The 20,954-nt window shown below is 44.3% G+C and overlaps 1 protein-coding gene across 1 annotated transcript in view; it reads left to right on the forward strand.

The window, feature by feature from the left end:
* Positions 1 to 20,954, forward strand: part of LOC147885012 (uncharacterized) — a 39,581-nt gene that overhangs the window by 12,089 nt on the left and 6,538 nt on the right. Inside the window, exons 3-10 of the mRNA XM_087397422.1 lie at positions 8,299 to 8,473; positions 10,196 to 10,279; positions 10,732 to 10,973; positions 11,113 to 11,347; positions 11,437 to 11,516; positions 16,578 to 16,662; positions 17,315 to 17,446; positions 17,539 to 17,652. Coding sequence (XP_087253548.1) covers positions 8,299 to 8,473; positions 10,196 to 10,279; positions 10,732 to 10,973; positions 11,113 to 11,347; positions 11,437 to 11,516; positions 16,578 to 16,662; positions 17,315 to 17,446; positions 17,539 to 17,652 — 1,147 coding nt within the window. The remainder of the gene's footprint in view (positions 1 to 8,298; positions 8,474 to 10,195; positions 10,280 to 10,731; positions 10,974 to 11,112; positions 11,348 to 11,436; positions 11,517 to 16,577; positions 16,663 to 17,314; positions 17,447 to 17,538; positions 17,653 to 20,954) is intronic.

The raw sequence follows: 20,954 nt of genomic DNA on the forward strand, positions 1-20,954 counted from the left end.
GAGAAACCACCAAGAATATATATATTTCCGTCCACAAATATGGACACAATACTAAAGAGACAGATCCAGAGTCCCACCAATGATGTGGTCCTCTGATCTTACCACAAGGTCCTTCTCCTATCTGCTGGCTATCTCTAGACTCGAGTCCGCGTGCTCCACCTCGAGCTTCTGTAGACTTTTCGTCCAGATCACAACACCTTGCTGCCCTGAGAGACAGCCAAGATTCAGCCCTTGAGAGCTCAGTCTGCAGCACACCTTCTACTCTCCTTCTTCTCCAAGATGAGGCCCAAGAAAATCTCTTCTGGCTGCTCCTGTCTGCTGCTGGTTCTGCTGAACTGTTGGATGTGAAATGAGGCCCAGGGCCTCTCCTTTTATAGGCCCCAAGGGGGCTGGCAAAAAAACCGACCAGCCTGTTACAGACTCGCCGACCAGTCTGTGGCTGGTCCAGCCCTAAAAGGGCACACCCCCCAGGGCTTTTGCCCCAAACTTTCAGGGTCCTTTGGCCCTCCATTCAAGGCAGGTATCCAGCTTATAAAAGGCCTGCCTCCTGCCCACTGGCAGCCCCATTTCCTGCTGCATATCTGGGTCTGCACTCTCTGCCATATCTGTGCCTCTGCCAGGCCCTCTTCCCAGCCACGTGTGCGGTGCTGTACACTGCTGATGTCATCGTGCCCTGCCAGGTCAGATCTAGGGCTTGCTGTCCCCGCCTTCTGCTCCTTCCACAGGTTCCGTCCTTTGCAGCCTTCTTCTCTTGTGAGGTGCTGCCCATGTGGCAGCCCCCTCTCTCTTTCTTCTCTGGGCATCTTCTGCCCTAGGTCTCCCTCCCCCACGCTCTCCTCATTTGGGGGCTTACAGATGGGGAGGTGACCTTTCCAACACCCCCTCTCAGCGACACATCTCAGCCCAATGCCAACACGCCGATGAAGATGCTATAGTAACTTCCTGGTCGTCCTCTGGAACCTTTCGGTGTCGAAATCTTTTCCTGGCTTTTCATGCAGTGGCTCTTGCTCCACCAGGTCCAGTTCCGCTTTCGCACACCATCTTGGTACACAGGTCCATCTTTGGTAGCACCTCCTGGTACCACCTCCTTTAGTCACGTTCGCGCCTCTGAACTCGAGCAATCCAGCCGTCAGGATCCTCCAGTCGTCCCTCTCATAATGAGTGAACAACCTGGAGTCTTCCAGGCACCATGCTCTGAGGGTTTGTTTCAACCCGTCCTTCCTTTGGCAAGGTCTACAACCAATGAATATTTCCAGATAACCTGGACCATGAACTCTCGCTGAGTTCTCAAGCAGGTACTCTTCTGGCTTTAGTATTCTTTGTCCATCACCTTCTAGCAATCTGCGTCCGAGATTTGAAGAAGCACCAATACTTCCCCTTCTGCCTTCGAAGAAGGCCAATTCCTTCCAATCTCTTATCACCTGAGACAAATGAAGAGCAGAGTCTCTCCACAACATGCTATAAAGGCTCAAATGCAGAATATCGAATACATACCAGACTGTTGTACTGCCTGAATGTTCGCTCTGAAAGCAAACTCTCATTGAGGCACCCACCAAGCGCTTGTGTAATCTTGTACTGTCCCCTTCTGAACTCCAGCATCCATCTGACCATGAGACCCCAGGGCCTTCCATGGAATCCACCCTCGTGTCAGTGTCAACAGCCACACACCTGGAAGGTACCAAGCGCTCCATGCTGTCCTTCACCTTCACAAAGGCATCTGACTCCTCGTCGACCCACATCTCTTTGTCAGACATCCTTACTGTGATTTCTGGATCAACATATCTGACCTCGGTAACACTCGGTGATGTCACGAGGAACAACTCTTCGATTACCACATTTGCTTTGGTCTTTCCCTCTGAATCTGAGTCAGACTCCTGTTTGTTTTTCAGAGCCGCCTTTTTCTTTCTGCAGTCCTTTGCAAAATGTCCGGGCGTATCACAATAGAAACACTTCTTCTTGTGCTTTCTCTTCGAAGTCCCCTCGTCGTCAGAGTCGTCTTTATTGGACTTGCCACCGTTAGGCTTGCCCTTTCCTTTGCCAGTGGAATCCTTCACCAGCATCGCCTTGTCATCTTTATCCTCGTTGTAGAGCTTCTCCCGAGCTTCCTCCTGTAGGAGTAATGGACACAACTCCTCAAACGTCAGAGGTTTGGTCCTGTGTCCTGCTGTCACAGCCGTAACAAAGCTCTTGAAACTCCGAGGCAGTCTCCTCAGTACCATCAAATCCAGATGGCATGAGTCTGTCTTCTGACCGATTGCTGCCAGCTGATCCCTCACCACCTTGACCTTCGTCAAATGGCTATGTATTGTATCTCCTTCTTCCATATCAAGATTGTAGAGTTGATGCTGAAGAAGCACAATCTGGGAGGTATTGTCTGTCTCGTACAGATCTTTCAGGGTGGCCCACGCCTCTACTGACGTCTCGGCCAGTTGGATATGCGGAAGAACGGAGTCCGCCGTAGTCCCTACGATTATTGCGAGGGCATGGGCATCTCTTTCTTCCCAAGCTTCAAGCTCCTCTCTGTCTACTGCCATGAGTACCTCCCCTTTACTGTCCACCATGTCCTCCGGCTTCGACTCCTCTCCCATGGTCAGCTTCCACAACTTCCGAGCCACTAAATGACTCCGGATCTTCACTTTCTAGATCGGGTAATTAGTCCCGTCCAGGTTCCCAGACTCTCCAAAATTAGGGATAGTGAAAGAGAGAAAACTGGGGGAGGAGGAAGGGAAAGCAGGGGCTGAAGAGGCTGTAGAGGTCAACATTTGTGCTGTTTATACCACACAGCAAGGTCAACCAAACCCAATTTCAGTAAACCAGAACTTTGAACGCACCGCTGGTCAAACTCAAGCAATTACTTTACTAGCTCGCTTCCAACTTGAACGGTTGTGCATGCTCTTTGGTCTTTGTTAATCGGTCTACCTTTTCTTTTATGCCTGCGCACTCTCTTTGGGCTCACTTGTGAAGCAATTTATTTTACATGGCCACTTTTGGAATATTCTTGGATTCATCTAGGTATATATTTTACATGGCCTCTTTGCTAAGGAATGTGTCTAAGGCCATGCATGCTTGTCTTAAAAGCACCCAGGGTGGTAAAGGTCTTTTACTTTGATTTCATTATGAATCATGGTGGTTGTTCTTCGAACTAATGGTTTGTTTGGTCATATGCTGGCAAAGCATTATAGCCAAGCTTTTCAACATGAGAAAGATTATTTTCTCTTCATGATAATTTTGTCAAATCAACTTTTTTGTTTGAATTAGGGAACTTTAATCTTGTTTATTTTGTGGTCTTGTTTACTTGCTGTGTTCCGTCTGAAGTTGTTTGAGTTTGTCTCTTGTTGTCTTTAGTGGCCTTACAACATTTTAATGTAAACTTGTATATGTTGTAGTCTCAAGTGGCCATAGAAAAGGCGCTATGCATTGTGTTTTTAGAGGATGAGTTTGGGCATGTTCTTGGATGTTGTCCTCAAGAGGAGGAAGAGGAGCAAGGCTATCAGGGGGACCCGCCTCATGGAGCTTATCCTATCCATGCTCTGACCCTGTATCTGATAAGTTGGGGAGATCTCATCAATCTGGAACGCGTGTCCTCCCTCAGTCAACTAGGCCACCATCCCCCAAGTGTATGTGAAGAAACCAGCCTTCTCAAGAATCATAGTTCAAAGAAACGTTTCAATACTTAGAAACGTGAAACGTTTCAAAACGTTTTGAAACATTTCAAAAAAATAGGGGGCGTTTCAAAAATTCAGTTTGTATATTTGGGTCTTAATAAATGCAAATTTTATGCCCTACATATAATATGCTGAAACTATTCAAATTAAGCTAAAAAATCACAAAATGCCTTCATACAATGTCTATAATGCCCAATGATTTTGGCAGTACTTTGTCTGTAAGTTGTTACTTTCTAAGTGTTACAGAAGACTAGAGATAACTTAAATGAGAGTGTGAGCTTTGAGCTTTAAAAATTAGTAATATAGGCACTAGAATGTAGATTATAAAGTTGAAATTTCAAACTTTTAACTGAAGCTTATTGAAACATTAAGTAAAGTTTAACTAAAGTTACTAAAATATTCATATCTTTGATTTAGGTTAGTACAGGTATAGGTACTCCATGTTTCATTGGTAATGAAACGTTTCGAAACGTGTTGCAAGTTTTGAAACGTTTCGTTACCAATGAAACGCGTTTCATTGTGACTATGTTAAGAATGCAAATGTGTGCAATGCATGCAGAATTTGAATACCGATCGGCCCTCCAATGGGGAAGAGCGCCCTTGTGAGAGTACTTGTTTCTATTTTTGACCTACATGCAAGGTGGGAGAGAGATGGCAGATGAATGCAAGGTGAATGAAGAATGCTACGTGAGATTCACAAGCGTGTGGCATATCAGAATCCATAGTCATAAGAAACTCAGTGATAGATAGTAATGACTCTTGCTGAAGCAGTGGCTCCAGCTCGACTAGTCCTATCTACTGAGATGATCCACTGCCATAACAAATCGGTCGGTGTCCATCATAAATACAAATACATGTTACACCATTGGCGTATAATGTCTTCTAATCACGGATTAGTGATTTCTCTTGTCATGACACTCCCTCTTGCTTGAATGGACAGAAGTCCTCTTCTGGAACCTCTCGTGTCTCTTTCTCTTGCATACGCTTTTCTCTTTTACTTTTGCATTTGCATCTCCTCTTCATAATTTGCAAATAGTCTTTTCCTAGTAGTACACGATCTCAACTTAAATCCCATCTTCAAGTTCTGGTTCTTCTGGATGCTGAATATTCAAAATGCAGAAGTACCATTGCGGTGCCTCTTCAGTATCTCTTCATGCTCAGAATCCTCTTCTGAATACGAAGCTACTGAAATCTCTTTATAGTAACTTGCTCAATAAGCTGAAACATATTCTCAACAAACTGGTCAGTATTAAAACAATTCTCTCACCCAAATGTTTCATTGAACTAGGTGGACGTTGGCTATAGATGATTTTGCGATGGAGAGCTACTTAGTCTATAGAAACTATAGACCTTCAATCTCTTTTTCCAACTCTTCTATTTCAGCCCTATTCATCCTATCAAATGCTCTACATGGAGGAGAAAAAAATTTACTCTCTGTCCATACTTTACAATGAATATGCCTACTCTCTATTTAGTTCACACATCCATACACCAGTGTTGCCTGAATGGATAGCATTTACTCTTGGTTCTATGTTCACCGTAGAGTCCTAGGATGAGGAGGTAGAAGCCTCACCCTCCTGCTTGGATGCTTTGCCTTTCCCTTTTACAAAATTGGTTTTGGCAATTTTAGAGTAGGACATTTATGCCATGGATGCCTTGGCTTCTGTTTCTTACTTCCGAAACATTTACCCTTCTTAATTAGCTTTTTCTTCTCATCGTTAGTCATGGAAGGAAATGGTATCTATCTAGGACGTGATTGGTTGTTAACATTTTGTACAATAGCTTTCTCCTTTCCTTTGTTGAAAGGCTTCCGAGGATTCGATTTCCTCTCAGCAATCTTAGCCAATTTAGTGAGGTCTTTCAAGGTGGGTGGGTTGAACATCTCAACCTCATACCTCACTTTCGGGGTTAGGGCTGCTAAATACTTCTTCCTTCTATCATCCTCGCTCTTTTCAGGTAATTCTAAAGAGAGTTTCCAGAACCTAGCTGTAAATTCAGAGTTACTCTCGTTATCGAATTGCCTGAACCTTTTCCAGTGGAAGGTCAATTCTTCTTCATGCCTTGGAGGCATGAAAGAGGCCTTAATCTGCGCTACAAATTTGGACCATTGAAGAATAGGCTCTTTTTCCGTTTGTGATAAGGACCACCACATCAAAGCATCCTTCTGTAGATGCAGTGTGGCAAGAGCAAGATTCTCGTGGTTGGTCTTATCTTGATGGGCAAAATATAGCTCAAAATGGCGAATCCAATTGAGGATTTTATCCGCCTCTCTTGCTGCTCCATCGTACTTTGGGAATTCTATTCTCTCTCGGGGTTGGAATTTAGCTCTCTTTGAGGGGGTACTTAAATTGTCATCCCCAAAATTCAGCACTCTCTTAGTCCCTAATTTTGTCATAATGGACTGTCCAATCATATGGCTAAGCTGAGAAACCAGCTTATCAACGGGAGACTCCTCTCTCCCTCTTGCACTTGGATTATAATCCATATGTACGAGATTTTGAGTTAAAGGCGTAAACTCAGCGCCTTGCTCTTGGATGGACTCATTTCTCCCTTCATTTCTAAAGGGAAACTCCCAATCAAGAGATTCTTGAAGGAGAGATGAAGGTTATTCTATACGTGGGTTATCATACTCAATATATGTGTAACTCTCATCTACATCATCCTCTTCAGGAGGAGGTGATGGTGTTCTCTCCCTATCTCCTTCTGGTATTGGAGGAAAAAGGACAAGTTGATTATTAAATATCCCTTCTCCTTCCATTCTTTCCTTTTAGTAATAGAAGAGAGAAAATGACTTGCTGTAATTTCAGAAAAGGGGTTTATTTTACAGCAAAAGTCAAATGTTGTAGAGTTGGTGGTACTTATCCGACTCCCGCTTTCCTTGTGTCAAAAGACCACTTTAGATGACCTCTTCTTGCTTTTCTTTTAGGCTTTTCTTCTTGTACTTCGGCTGTAAACTGGTGCGCTCCATTTGGACTACTTATTTTGAGTGGATTGGAGCTCTAGATACCGTTATAGGGGCTACTTCCCTCTAAAGACTCTGCATGTGGGTCATAATCCTGAGAGCTCCCATCCAAATCCTCACTGTGCTACGATAGCTCTAGAGGCAGTGTGGGATCGTGTCCAGAAAAACAGCAGAGCAACAGTGACACTGCCCTTCCACCCGCATCTGCTCCAACCACGGGCCGATGGGCAAGCCTTCATGGGCGGCCAGCCAGAAGAAGTCTTGGGCCGCAAATTGGACCATAACTGTGTCCAAAACTTGGAACGGACATCCCGGGGCACTCTTTGGGCCACCCAATGCCTCTCCCTCGAAGGGGTCCACGTCACAAAGTCCATCTGACGCCTCATGCCAATCTGTGTGGTGTAGGAAAAGAAGGGCACCTCGTCCATTTGCTCGGCAAGGCCGCCTCTGGAGGGCCAGAACCACTCTCATGGATCCCACTAGACTTCCCTCAAGGGCCTACCCTCCCAAAGCCAGAGGCGCCATTTGGGGGCATCCTGCTCTGAGATACTGGGAGGGTCAATGTGCCACTCCTTCCCCAAACGTCCCACCACTTTGATCATCTGCCAGTGAATCCCATCCAGACTCACATCCATCTTTGGGTCTCTCTCAGTGAGTGCTTGGAGTAGGCCTCCAGGTTCTACACGGAAAAAACCGGGCTGCGTGCTGTCTCGCTGCAGCCTGCATCATCATTCTCAAGGGAACGCTAGTCCGAGAAAATTGGCTCAACCATCAGCTGTCCATCCACACGCGAAGTCCCTCCCACGTGGGAACTCAGGGATAGCTATGTCAATCTCTCTCATCCTCTACCTTGCCCATCGTAGGTGCGCTACGGCGCCAAGCCTCGCCTCTGCCTCCATGGGTAATCTGCTCCATCTGCCAAAGGACCCAGCCGGTCCATTGTCCCATTGTGCCCAACCAATGTGAGTCCGCTGTTTGAGCATACGCCCCTCTTGATCTCGGATCTCTGGGTGCCAAACTAGTAGCTGATGCTCGAACTCCTCTTTGCATCTGGGCTGAGCTCGAATTAGGCCCCTTGCTAATCTCTGCCAGACCCTATGGAGGCTCCTCATCAAGGGGGAACCCTTCCCCATAACGGGGGCCTCTGAGAATATTCATTTGTGTGAAAGCTGCCACTGCCCCCCAGTGTGTCGGGTGTTCCTGAGAAGCCCTCGTTATAAGAGGAGCTTCCAAGGCTCTGCACCTGGTGTGAGGCTGCGAACAACCAACTTGCCCAAGAGGGCTCTGCTCTGCATCTCTAGATCCCCAAGCCTCCCAGTTCATGCGGCATGATCATCGTCTGCCAATACGCCTTACCCTGATTCAGGTAAGAGATTATCAAATTGTAAGTATGTTATAGCTTTTCAACTGTTACTAGAGGTAATGGATATCTAAATTTTCTGTCTAGCATAATATAATGAAAACTTTGTAATTGCTATAAGTAATCAACTTCAGGAGACTGTATGCGCTTTGTATTACCTTTGTTCTTTTTTATTTTTGGAGTCGGGTTGCTGTGGATATCGAAATTCCACAAGACTTGTGTCTTTGTACAGTATCTGATGCAGCGAGTGTTTGATGCTGTTCCTATCACGATTCGTAATCCTAAATTGTGTCTGTATATTTGAATGACAGGAGAATGACATTGGAGCAAAAGCTGAAGAATGCGTGCCTTTCAGAGGAAGACCATGAAACTCTTATGAAGGATCTTGCAAGGAAAGAAACTGAAAACATGCGACTGCAAAGACAAAAGCTCTGTGTTGATGACTTTGAGCCTTTGACTATCATTGGTCGGGGAGCCTTTGGGGAGGTATCCTTTTTGTGACATGATTTTCATCCAGGAGTCATTTGTTGGTTTTATAATTTATTCATCTGCTGGAAACACATAACTCTCTGGGTTCTACTTTTTCTGTTTTCCAAGCCATTATTAGCACAGTACTGCCTTCTTTAGAATATACTATTTCTGGACATGTCATTATAATGGCAATTTTCTTCCTCATCATATATTTTGTGCATTCTTGTGACCCTGTCCAGTTTTGCTGCATCTTTTACCTTTTGTAAGTCCTTGGGAGGTTCACATTTGTTGTGGTTCTGTCTTTGTCATGTTTCTCTCTCTCCCCTTTTTAGTTCATGGGTTCTTGCCTCTGATCATGATATCGAAACTTGTTTTCCAGATGCATGCCTCTTTGTATGATTAAAATGTAGCATCTTTCCAAATTAACAGAGACATGCTTGCATATGGCATTCACATCTGAAGGGGATATGCATGATCACAGAAATCGTGGAGTACTCTGTTGATGCATTCACTACCAAGGTTTTTCAGTAATGGACTTGTAGAGACACTTGATATTTGACTTAATTGTTTAAAAACTGCTTTATTCACGGAGATTAGAAATAGATTGATAACTTTTGGCTCCCAACTTGTTGACTTCTTTCTTAATGTTGACAAACAAACAGTCTAATTCAATACGCTTACCTTTTACCCTTCCTGCTGCCTCTATTAGAGAAACAAGATGCCCTATCATAGGGTCCTTAGCCTAAACCCTGAGCTCCGACCTGATTCCTCTGTGCCTGCTTGGTGGTATTGCCTATGCGGTTTTTCCAATTGACAGCGTTTTGGACATGAAGCTTCGCAATGGCATGCTTGTGTCTGGTAGCTTGTGAAAGGGGATGTAGAAGCAAGTCCAAAGAGGTGTGCAATGAAAAGATGATGAATACACGGATAATGTGTGAATTGAGATATCCAAAGCTATGACAGGATGAAAGGGAATGGTTGATCACCTAACTTCAGAGTACACGTATGCCACAAGAATATGAGTTAAAATTTGACACAGAGCGCTACGTCAGCTGGCTCTTTAAAGGACTCGCAAGGGTGCTATGACTTTCTTGATACGAGAGCACACTTTTATTACTCAAATTCTCTTAAGGCTGATGGGTTTTTCTTGAAAATCTTGAAAATCTTCCCCTCTTCATAGCAAGAGAAGTTGTCTTATCAACCCCAGCAAAGAATGGACATTGATGCACTGATTTGAGCAGTATTTGATGTTGATTACCGAGGGAATTATGACTGCTTCTTCAGATCTGCTACTCTTACTCCAATATTTTGGCTCAACTGTGGAGAGTTGTTCATTCTCTCTCTTCTATGAGGGCTGAGATATGCTAAGTGACAGATCTGTATATAAATACAATTCTCCTAGTGGATGTGTGATCTGATTGAACATGCTGGGACAGTTACTTCATAATGACCTTTTCCTAATTGATTTTCAGCAGGCACATATTACTTGCTGATAATGTAGCTTGCAGCTTTTCAAGTATAGGATATCAGATATAGCTGGATCGTATGGAGTCTTATCTATGTTTTCTTGTACATTCCGTCCCTTTTGAGGATGCAATGTTATGTAAGATTGGCCATATTCAGATTCCAGTTGAATTTTTTGGTTGAATAAAAAACTACTAGTGTAATGTGTATAATTGCTTTGGTCTTGCTTTATGTCAGGTAATTAGAGTTGCTCTGTGGCTTTGCAAATTTCAGGTAAGACTTTGTAGACTGAAGTCAACTGGGCAGGTTTATGCAATGAAGAAACTCAAGAAGTCTGAAATGCTCAGTCGTGGACAGGTTGTATCTTGTTGTACTTTTACCATCTGAAAAAATAAAATACTATTGTGCATCTGATTGATCTGTCTAAATTATATTCAACAAGGCTGGCTGTTGTTGGGCCTGCCCTCTCTGCCCTCCTCTAACACGGTTTAAATACACTCTGGTTGAGGGAAGTTCTGGTAGCACTTGTAAATCATGGTTTTACAAATCGTGTCGTGCGTTAGTTATAAGTGACACCAAAATTGTCTTCTGAGATTAGGATTTGGAAAGAGCAAATTCAAAATGGTCAGGTAGGTTGTGCTTGCCAGCATTTTAGGCCTATGGAAGTACACTTTGTTCTAGAGTGGTGCTTGATGTTTGCATGATTGCTGGTTTTGTGATTGGTGATTCAATGATTTGTACTTCAATTTTGTGAAATTACTCCCACCTGTCTCTGAGCTCATGGTCTGTCCCTACATCTGTCCCTACAGGTAGAACATGTAAGAGCAGAACGAAACCTCCTCGCAGAGGTTGATAGTGAATGCATTGTGAAATTGTATTATTCGTTCCAAGACCCCGAGTATTTATATCTCATCATGGAGTACTTACCTGGAGGTGATATGATGACACTTCTGACACGGAAAGATACTCTAACAGAAGATGAGGCTCGATTCTATATTGCAGAGAGTATCCTCGCTATACAGTCTATACATAAACACAGTTACATTCACAGGTGCGGTATTGTTCTTTTGATTTATATAATATACTGATCGAGGATGAATTGAGGGCTAATAGCATACATCTTTTGCAACCTGCCAGCATGGCAGACATGTGAATTAGGCTTATCTCATAACAATGTCCGTCAACTGCAGAGATATTAAACCAGACAATCTCCTGCTGGATAGACATGGGCATATGAAGCTTTCAGATTTTGGGCTTTGTAAGCCACTAGATTGCAGTGCACTTTCAACTTTGCCAGAAGAGGAGCCGCTGAACAATGCAGATCCACAAGTACCAATGGATTTGGATGGACGCCTTCAATTTGGGGGGCCTTGGAGAACCCAGCAAGAACAGCTGCAACGCTGGAAGCAAAACAGGCGTACACTTGTATGCCTCTTTCATCTGTAATATGTCCATTACAAGATTCCTTCGTCCACATCATACGTCTTATTTGTTCATTGTATGCACCCTTCCAGGCTTACTCGACAGTGGGCACGCCAGACTATATTGCACCAGAAGTGCTATTAAAGAAGGGTTATGGCATGGAATGTGATTGGTAAGGCATTCATGGAGTGTTTCAATCTTAGTGTGCTTTTCTCTTTTGTGCTTATATCACTGAGATAATACTGGTCAGAAGCAATGTAGAGCTGGCTATACCATGCTTGATTCAGCAAGTGCATTTGTTTTTCACAAGCTGATATTTTTAGTCTAAACTTAGCATCAAACTCAACAGTCAATAGCCAACATGCAAGCTTAAGGTGTGGCTCAAGTTGGCAAGGTAATTGTACTTGGCTAGCTGCTAGTCGTACATATGATACATTTTGTGGTTAGAATTACCCACTAAAGTTGGTTAGAATTACCCACTAAAGTTCATGTCAAATGGTTAGAAATATCCACTAAAATTCATGTTAAACGACAAAGAGTGTAAATATTTCCCTTAAGCCAATGTCATGAAGGTTTGTCAGAGAGAAATAGCATGGCTTTCAAGAAAAACCCCAAGAAGATTGCACGTTTGCAATAATGCTGCTCTCTTTTTATCCTTCAAATCCTGAACATAGAATGTATTGCATAAAAGGGGGACTATTGAATGTCTTAGATGTGAGGCTTCCCCCCTACACACATGTGAGTCCTGAAATACCGCTTTGAGCTCTTTGCTTTGCTTAATGATTCTGTGTGAAGTCTATGGCTTTATCCGGTCGAATTCCGAAAGCTTTTTGTTTTTAATGTAGGATGTTGCAATGCTTGCATTTTAAAGCAATATGACTTCCATTTTGTTGGTTACCTACAGTAGTCAAGAAACACATGATTGAAAGATAGACTTCTAGGCCTGTTTCCACTGCTTGCATGGTTAGATATGGCTGCTATGTCGCCATGATGGTTAAGGTCAAGTAATGATCAACTCATTTGACTTTGTATCACCTTTCTACTCAATGTGTAGGCTAAGTAATTTTCTTTGATTGTGAAAATATTGTGAACTTATGGTTTTCTGGATTACAACATTTTATATTCTAGCTCATTATATATAGTCAGCCACGATGATTTTAGATTAAAAAAATAAACCCACGTCAACCTTCTCTTAGGAAAGCATAGAAGCATTTATGGTGGAATAGGACTGATAGACCTTGACAAAATACGAGCTCAAAGATCATGCAAGTGGTGTGCAAAGGCCTTTTTATGTTTGAGATTGAAGGTGACTTTATTTTGGTCAGGGTGTCCTGAGTGGAAGAAATCTATGATTGTCTAAAAGCTCGTAGGGTGCAAGCCAGGTTTTGTATGTGTGGAGCTGAGGGAGATCCCCTTTGATGACTTGGTTCCCCTCATGATAGGTGAGGGGGATGGATGGGGCCTCAAGGCTATACTGAAATGGTGGCAATCTGTCCGTATGGAGTCGCAGGCATGCAAATCATCTTCATGTTTGGGTGTACCAACTCCTAATGTCTCCCTGAGACTCCTTCTACCCCATGCTGTAAGGGAGTAGCTCCAAACTCTCCTAGCAAGATATGGTGTGGAAGTAGCTCCACACTCCGCTAGCAAGAAATGGTGGGGCAGATTATACATGTAAGGAAATTGAGAGAGACCACCACGTGGGCAGCAATCACATATCCTTTTGGGGCAGCCACATGGACCACCAAACCCTCCAGAGCTGGTTGTCGTACAGTCCCCTTTAGGGCTGTTAATATGCTCATATTATGGCTGGCTGTGGGGCTGTCACATGCACCCCTGCACTTGGGTGCAAAGTGACACACTGGCGACAAAGTGTGTAATAGTTTCCTAATAGGAGTTTTTGTCATATGCTGTGATGCCTTTGTGAGCCCTTGTCCAGGGACAGTCAGGCACAAGCTATGTAAGTCAGTCTCTCAGCCTTAGGTCAAGTCAGAAGATCAGTCCTTGTTCACTAGTACCCACTGGAGAACTGTAGGGTAGTGTTTCCGTCTTAGGTTTAGGGATAGGTTTAGGTCCAGCCTAGGATAGGAGCCCTTCTGGGCCCCCTCAGGGCTGGAACAAGTGAAGAGAATGGCAGGGGAAGGGCTGCCTTTATAGGCTACCCTGCACCCCTCCCTAGGGCTGCCTTTATGATCACAGCGTATGCACTAGACTTGAGCACTAGTGCTTCCAGTCCCATTTTCAGGATCCATGGACCAAGACTCTCCTTTTCGGCTCTCTTGTTTGTCCTGCTGGGATGCATGGTAGCCCCTTTGGGGTCTAGACCTATTTGAGGCAAATTGGTCCCCAGTGGGGAGACTATAAGTTTTACTTCTTGCACAGGTGTCAAGCCTTGTTGCTCTCCTCATTTGGGACTCGCAGGTGGGGCATTGACCCGAGATTTCCAACACCCCCTCTCATTTGCACCTTGTGGTCTAATATCTACTTTGTCGAAGAAGTGGTCCATCAGCTCAAATGCAGAAGCTTTCAAGAATAAGTAGGTCCACGAACCGGCACGTCAAGATCTTTCTTGATCCAAGTCACAAACACACCGGAGTCTTCAAAATACCTAGGCACCAACAGTCCAACCCTATAAAGTACCAAGCATCTTGGGTGTGCTTCAATGTGATTATCCCAACCCCTGAAACCTGTAAAATGGCTGGTCCACATAGATCTCCCACCAAGTGATCCCTCTCCAGAAGCTCTGGAATTACTATCAGCTGCCTTTGGATCCAAATTCTCCATTCAGGTCTGAATCGTGAGCCCACCAAGTTAACCTGTAATCCCTCTTGTTTCTTATTCAGCAACATGCCAATGATCCCTCTCGGAGCATCCTCTTTGTCCTTTGCATTTGTTGAACTCTGCAGAGTCCACGACACTAACATCTTCAGAAGATTTCAGATGGCTCCAAATACTCTGCCTTTATACTTCCCCGTCTATATGTCTGGAAGGTTTTCACCCTCCACCTGGACAAACATGGCGATTATATCAATTATTGCATGAGAGAAAACATACCCTGGTCTGTTTGTTTTTCTTGCTTTTGAAGCAAGTCAGGTGTCCCTGAAGGATCAATTAGAATATCCTCCTTTTGAATCTCCGGGCATTCACCAGCATGTTCCCATTGCTCAACATTCCAGCAGACCCTAGTCCACCTCAGCCTCATACTCTACTCAGCATGATCTGAGCAACACGTGCTGTCCATTACCTTCACAAAAGACTCTGGGTCCCCTGTCTACTGCTCTATGTTGGACTTGCCTATCCATCATACTTGGATCAATGACATCGATCTTGGGGCTACTGGGTGTAACCACCAAGAACAAGAACAACTCACCGCTTATATATCTGTTTTAAACTTGTCTTTCTTGGGCTTGTTTTTTTTACTGATCTGTCTTCTTCTTCGTGCAACCTCGCACATTCTGTGATTCCCTGAAGAATTTGGTGACCTTGGATCCTCTGCGTTCACTGCAAACCCCTCTTCAAAAGCATACACCTCCTGAATTGAAGTGACCTCTTCAAAACACCTCCTGAATTGAAGGGACCTTTCTTTCTCAGAGTCAAAACCTCCAACTTCAGTTGTCTTCGAAGCACATCTTTGGAGTAAGTTTCTTGGCTTTGCCTTTTAACCTCCTTGGCTCTTTGGAGTAAGTTTCTTGGCTTTGCCTTTTAACCTCCCTGGCTCTGATACCAGATGGCAAACAAACCTAAATTTGCATGTAGCATAACATATCTAATACAGCAAGTAGATAGCTTAATGTCCCTGCAATCACCAACTAAGAATGCAAGATGGAAGATATGCCACAATACAACACACAATCAAGACTTGTGCAGACACAAGAATATATAGAGAGCACTTCAGATCAGAGAGAGATTATAAGGGGATGTACAACCAAAATAGATCTCGCCATAGATGGAGAAATCTGTACAAACGGGGCTCTAAAAGTGTACGAACACCTGCAACAAACATCCGCTGAGGTATGGCACCAACACAAGCTCTGTTTGCTGAAACCTTTGGGGTAGAACACCTCCTGGATCACCACGTGCGTCTTTTAGGCTTCAGTGGCTTGCTCTAGGGTGAGCTCTGCATGGTGCTTCCTCCTGCACAATGCCCCTCAATGGGGTGCCGACGACCAGATGCAGGTACTGCCGACCCTCCACAGACTGGGCCGACCCAGTCTGTGTATGCTACCTGCTTCTGCTGGATGACCTTGGTACCTGGCAGTCTCTGCCAACCTGTTGGGTCCATTCTGGGACCTGTAAGGGGCCTACCATATAGGCACCCCTTTGCTGGTTCTATACCAGCTCTTCTGCCCTTTTAATGGGCCCATGGCTGGGCATCTTTCAGCCCAACAGCCAGCCCTAAAGATGATAACATTCACAGAACTACTGTAGAACAACCAGTTGTAGTGAGTTTGGTTGGTCATGTGGCTTCCCCAAAAGGACATAAACCCCTACATGTGCCCATATGGCGTCTACACCAATGTCCTGTAGGTGTCAAGGCCCGTTGCTCTCCTCATTTGGGGCTCATAGGTGGGTCATTGACTCTAATAAGGTTGGCATGACTTTGAGATGGCAATTATGTCTACAAGACGGTGCTAGATGCTATTGTGTTATATGGCCCTCTAGCAGGCAACCCTGCTGGCGCTCAGAGTCAGGCATGCTGTCCAAGAAAACAGCAGTTGTCTGCTGGCAATTATGCTAGCACTTGTTGGCTTAAGTGTAATTTAGGAAGCATTCCTTGTTTTTTTGAGTTTTAGACATTTGAATTTGCTAGGAATGCTGTCCAAGAAAACAGCAGTTGAATTATGCTAGCACTTGTTGGCTTTAGGAAGCATTTCTTGTTGTTTGGAGTTTTTAGACATTGGAATTTGCTAAGAATGCAATGCTGCTTAATTTCACTTGCTTAGATTCTAATTCCCATGGAGGGGGACGTGTTAAATTGAAGCGCCTTTTGATTCTGCCAAGATGAGACCTCTTTTCCTCTTTCTCTTTTGATTTATCTGAGCTCTGCTCTAGTTTGTATGGACATTTATTTATAAATCTTATTTACTCCTTGGAGAAGGTATAGCTAATGTATGCATGTATTTTGAGGAGTTTTACATCAAATAAGCAAACCACCCTTGAATCGGTACTATTTAATCTTTGTTAAACACTTGGGAGTTTGTACCTGCATTTCATGTCTTTACTTGTTTTCCAGGTGGTCACTCGGAGCAATCATGTATGAGATGCTTGTTGGTTACCCACCATTTTATTCTGATGATTCGATGACAACTTGCCGGAAGGTGCGTACTGGTGTTTAAAAATATCTCACAGGCCACATTGTGCCAATCATCTGTTTGTTCTGACTAGGGTTTTGATGATTCTGTTCTGGATTCATGAAACTGTGAAGAAGGGGTTAGGGCCAAAATGTTGCTTGAGCATATGTGGATCATTCTATCTTGGAATAAAATTTTTAATTCAATGCCCTTAATATACTTGTAATGTGAGGGGGCCCAACTTTAAAGATAGGGGGAAATGGAAAGACAGTAGCCTAATGCCAAAACAGCTACAATGTTGTCTAGACTAATTCTTTTATGCAACGTACACCGCAAACGAGAGTAGCTAGTCCCTGCTATGCATGATGGAGTTTAAGGTTTGCAACCTTGTGAGTGACTGTCATGAGATGGAAGCTACACTATGTCATATTTTCAGAGGATGAGTTTGGGCATGTTCCTACATGCACGCACGCACGCACGTGTGCGACCATAGAAGCAATAAATTTAAGCAACCAAATAGACAGTGCCATGCTAAATGCCATGATTTTGCAGAATCTGTTATTTTGTTTTCACAGTATTGGAAGCACCCTGTCAGGAAAATTTAAATTAAGGATGGGATTTTATATAAACTTTCTGTGTCATAGCAAAATAAGCATGGCTGTCTTTTTTCTTGATGCAGATCATCAATTGGCGAAGTTATTTGAAGTTTCCGGAGGAGCTGAGATTGTCACCAGAAGCCAAACATTTAATGAGCAGATTGCTATGTGATGTTGATCATAGGCTTGGTACAAGAGGCGCTGATGAAATAAAGGCATGCATTGTGAATTTCATTCTTTTAAATTGCCTTGATTTTTAATATTTATTCATTTGTTTATTTATTTGGCATTTTCCTTACTTGTACAGGAACACCCATGGTTCCGAGGTTTGAAGTGGGAGAAATTGTATGACATGGAGGCTGCTTATAAACCAGAAGTTAATGGTGAATTGGATACTCAAAACTTTGACAAGTTTGAAGAAGTATGTGCAATAGGTTCAGTTTCATTTGTATTTCTTTGGATTTAAGCACGATTTTATCGAGATTGGGCATCATTGGGACACTTTTAGAACAGGGCTTGTTTTGTAAAAGTCATAGCCCAAGATCTTCTTAAGGAGAACTTGGGCAATTGCATTTGTGAAGATTGTAGCGTGAAGAACTAAACCCAATCGGTACAATCTGGCTGTTGCAATCATTCTGAAGTTTCACTCTTGAAATTGATCATCTATAATACAGAATGGAAAAACAATGGTGAACACAACTCATAAAACTCCGCATGGGGTCCTTCTCTCAATGACATAGGTGGTGTTTATTGTACTTAGTAGTAGGGAGAAGCCTGTAGGCTGTAAGGTGATTTTTCATACTTTTAACATGGATCCCCCTCCCCGGCGTTAAAGTATGGCATCTCATAGTGAGAGATGGATATATTGTGGGTGTGCGCCGGGAGAGGATAGGATAAACTTGCTCATGTGGAGGCCTGATTAGGTCGGCTATGTTGGCAATCCAGGCTGGCTGGTAGGGCTGAGTTGGGGCCCAGTTTGGGCTCCCAACCAGGTTGGGTTACTTGACTTGATTGGTTGGGTCAACTTGACTTAACCAACCCTGGTTGGACGGACCTGTTGGTTGGTTCACATGGCCTGCCCCTACTAGCCGACCGAGGCTGGCTGGGGGCTACTTATATGCCCCCCTTCTCCACTCTTTGTGTCTCACATTGGAGGTTCCTTGAGTTCTTGGATCTATATACAGTTGTTATTGCCTATCTCTTGTGTCTATTTCTCTCTCTCTCTCTCTCTCTCACATGCTTCCGCACGTGCACAACTCGCGCATGGTATCATACACCATGGTCGATGAAGGACAAGGGGAGCATGAGGAGCCGATGTAATAAGGGTATTGCTACGTGGTTCTGAGAACACTTTTAAGGGAGCTGATCGGCGATTGATGAGCCTCTCTAGGGCGATCTGAGGCAATGGCATGGACAGAACAAGGAGTGGGCCACAAGTCCACAAGGCAGTATGTAAACACTATGGGACCATTCATCCGAGCTGATTAGTGCTTGCAGCATCCTGGCAAAGGCGATTTGAAGCAAAGGCACAAAAACGTTGTTTGGTGGTCCTTCCCTAGGCGTGGTCACCCCGTGCTTGTCGGCATCTTGTTGGAGAACTTGCCTGAGGTGTGGACTTCAAAGGGGGTTTGTGTTGGGGATGTCTATAGGGCTATCTTTCACACACCTCCATCCCGCCTTCTTCTCCGCTCTCAAGGTTGTCTTTAATGTCATCAACAAAGGTTTGTGGAGTTTGGAATAGTTCCGTGGGACCCTGTGTATGAGTAAGGAGGATAAGCTCAACGGCACGAACTATGCCCATTGGAAGTTGAATTTGAAGATCCGGTTTATACACAAGGGCTTATGGAGATAGTATAGGGCTACGAAAGGAAGCCCGAACGTCCCAAGAGCTCTATCTATTGGGATGCTGTTTTGGAGGATGCCTTGTAGGAGGAGCTAAAGTAATGGGAAGAGAATGACTCCAAGGCACATTCAGCATTGGTACGCATGATCATGAAGGAAGTCTCTGCGGCGGTCTAGATGTTGACTGGTGCCTATGTGGTATGGTCTAAACCGGAGGATCTCCATGCAAGGGATTCGACGATGCAAGCTATCACTTTGTAGGGACAGATTTACAATCTCGAGTCTCCCATAGGGAGTACCATGCAGCCATTCTTGATGTAGGCTAAGGTCGAGGCATGGTCAGCTGCAGGCAATGGGTGCTACCTGGATATCTCTCTAGTTGGCCGCCCTCATTTTAACCAAGCTTCCACTATAGTACGACATCGTCTCGAGCTTCGTGACAACAAGTCAGTTGGACTTTGATGCCTTCTCCTCGAGGAGGAATTGGTTCTTAGTAAGCTCCAAGTGACTCCTGGTGGTGAAGCACTTTCGACAGTGCACAAGAAAGGAAGGTCCAAGTGCTATGCTTGTTGCAGAAAGAGAGGGCATTTGGCCAAGGATTGTTGGTGCAAGAAGAAATCTAAGGACCAGGGCACATCGTCATATTCGTCCTCGAATTAGTCTGGTGGCTCCAAGGTAGTAGCCATTGCCCAAGTATCCAGGTTCTAGCGCTAGTTACGTGTCCCCCCACAGGTCACATCCTTTCCAATGGTATTATTTCTAGTGTTTGTCCATATTGCTTTGTGCAGTGTAAGCCAAAGCAATTGGAATATTTTTTCTTTAGATTATGTTGAACCTACTCTTCCACCTATACCTGTTGTCACTTACCTTCTACCTGGCACTTAAGGCTCATGGGTAGGAGATGCATAGATCGCATGTGGATAGGAGTGCGGGCTGATAACGGTCTGGGTTAGCTGGAAGTCTGGCAGGCAAAGCATGGTTGTGGCGCTATGGACCAGACTATGGACATGGTGCGTTCCGGTGTTCATTGTTCGAGGTTCTTGTATGTGATGTGTTCACTGGAGGATATTGGTGGTGGTGTGTCCCATGGATCATTATACCCCATTGAAACTGCTATGCGTGATGGAGTTTATGGTTTTCAACCTTACGAGTGACTATCATGAGATTGAAACTGCACTGTGCTGTGTTTTTAGAGGATGAGTTTGGGCATGTGCCTGGACTCATGTAGGTATATGTCCCATAGATCATTATACCCCATCGGGAACTCAATGTAAACTAGAATGGGAAATCAAAGCTGAGAAAATCTCATTTGCTGTTCGAGGTGGCATTTTTGTTTTGAGGATCTAGGCTACGTGGTGCTCTCTCCGAGGTGAATTTAGTATGCGTGGTGTTTGAGGGTCCATGGTTGCATCTTCATCGGCTTACTTCTTTAAATCATATGCTCACTAGCTGTAGAGAGGGTATTAGGGTTTGGCACCTGATAGTGAGAGACGGCTCTATTGTGGGTGGTTCCCAAACCTGCTCATGTCGAGGATTGGTTAGGTTGGCTATGGTGGCAATCTAGGCTGGCTGGTAGGGCTGAGTTGGGACCCAGTTTGACTCCCAATCAAGTCAGGTTACCCAACCTCCTTGACCTAATCCTTACTTGGTTGGGTCAGGTCAATGGTCGGTCCACATGGCCAGCCCTTGCTGGCCGACCAGTCTGGCTGGGGGATTATATGCCCCCCCCTTCTCCAATCTTTGTGTCTCACACTGGAGGTTCCTTGAGGCATTTCTCCCCTTGGCCGTCACTTTATTTCTTGTTCTTTATACAATGCTATTGCCTCTCTCTCTCTCTCTCACACACACACACACACACACACACACACACACACACACACA

The sequence above is a fragment of the Dipteris shenzhenensis genome, chromosome 26 (genome assembly GCF_047967505.1).
Source record: "Dipteris shenzhenensis isolate YYH24624 ecotype China chromosome 26, Dip_SZ_1.0, whole genome shotgun sequence".
NCBI classification, from domain to species: domain Eukaryota; kingdom Viridiplantae; phylum Streptophyta; class Polypodiopsida; order Gleicheniales; family Dipteridaceae; genus Dipteris; species Dipteris shenzhenensis.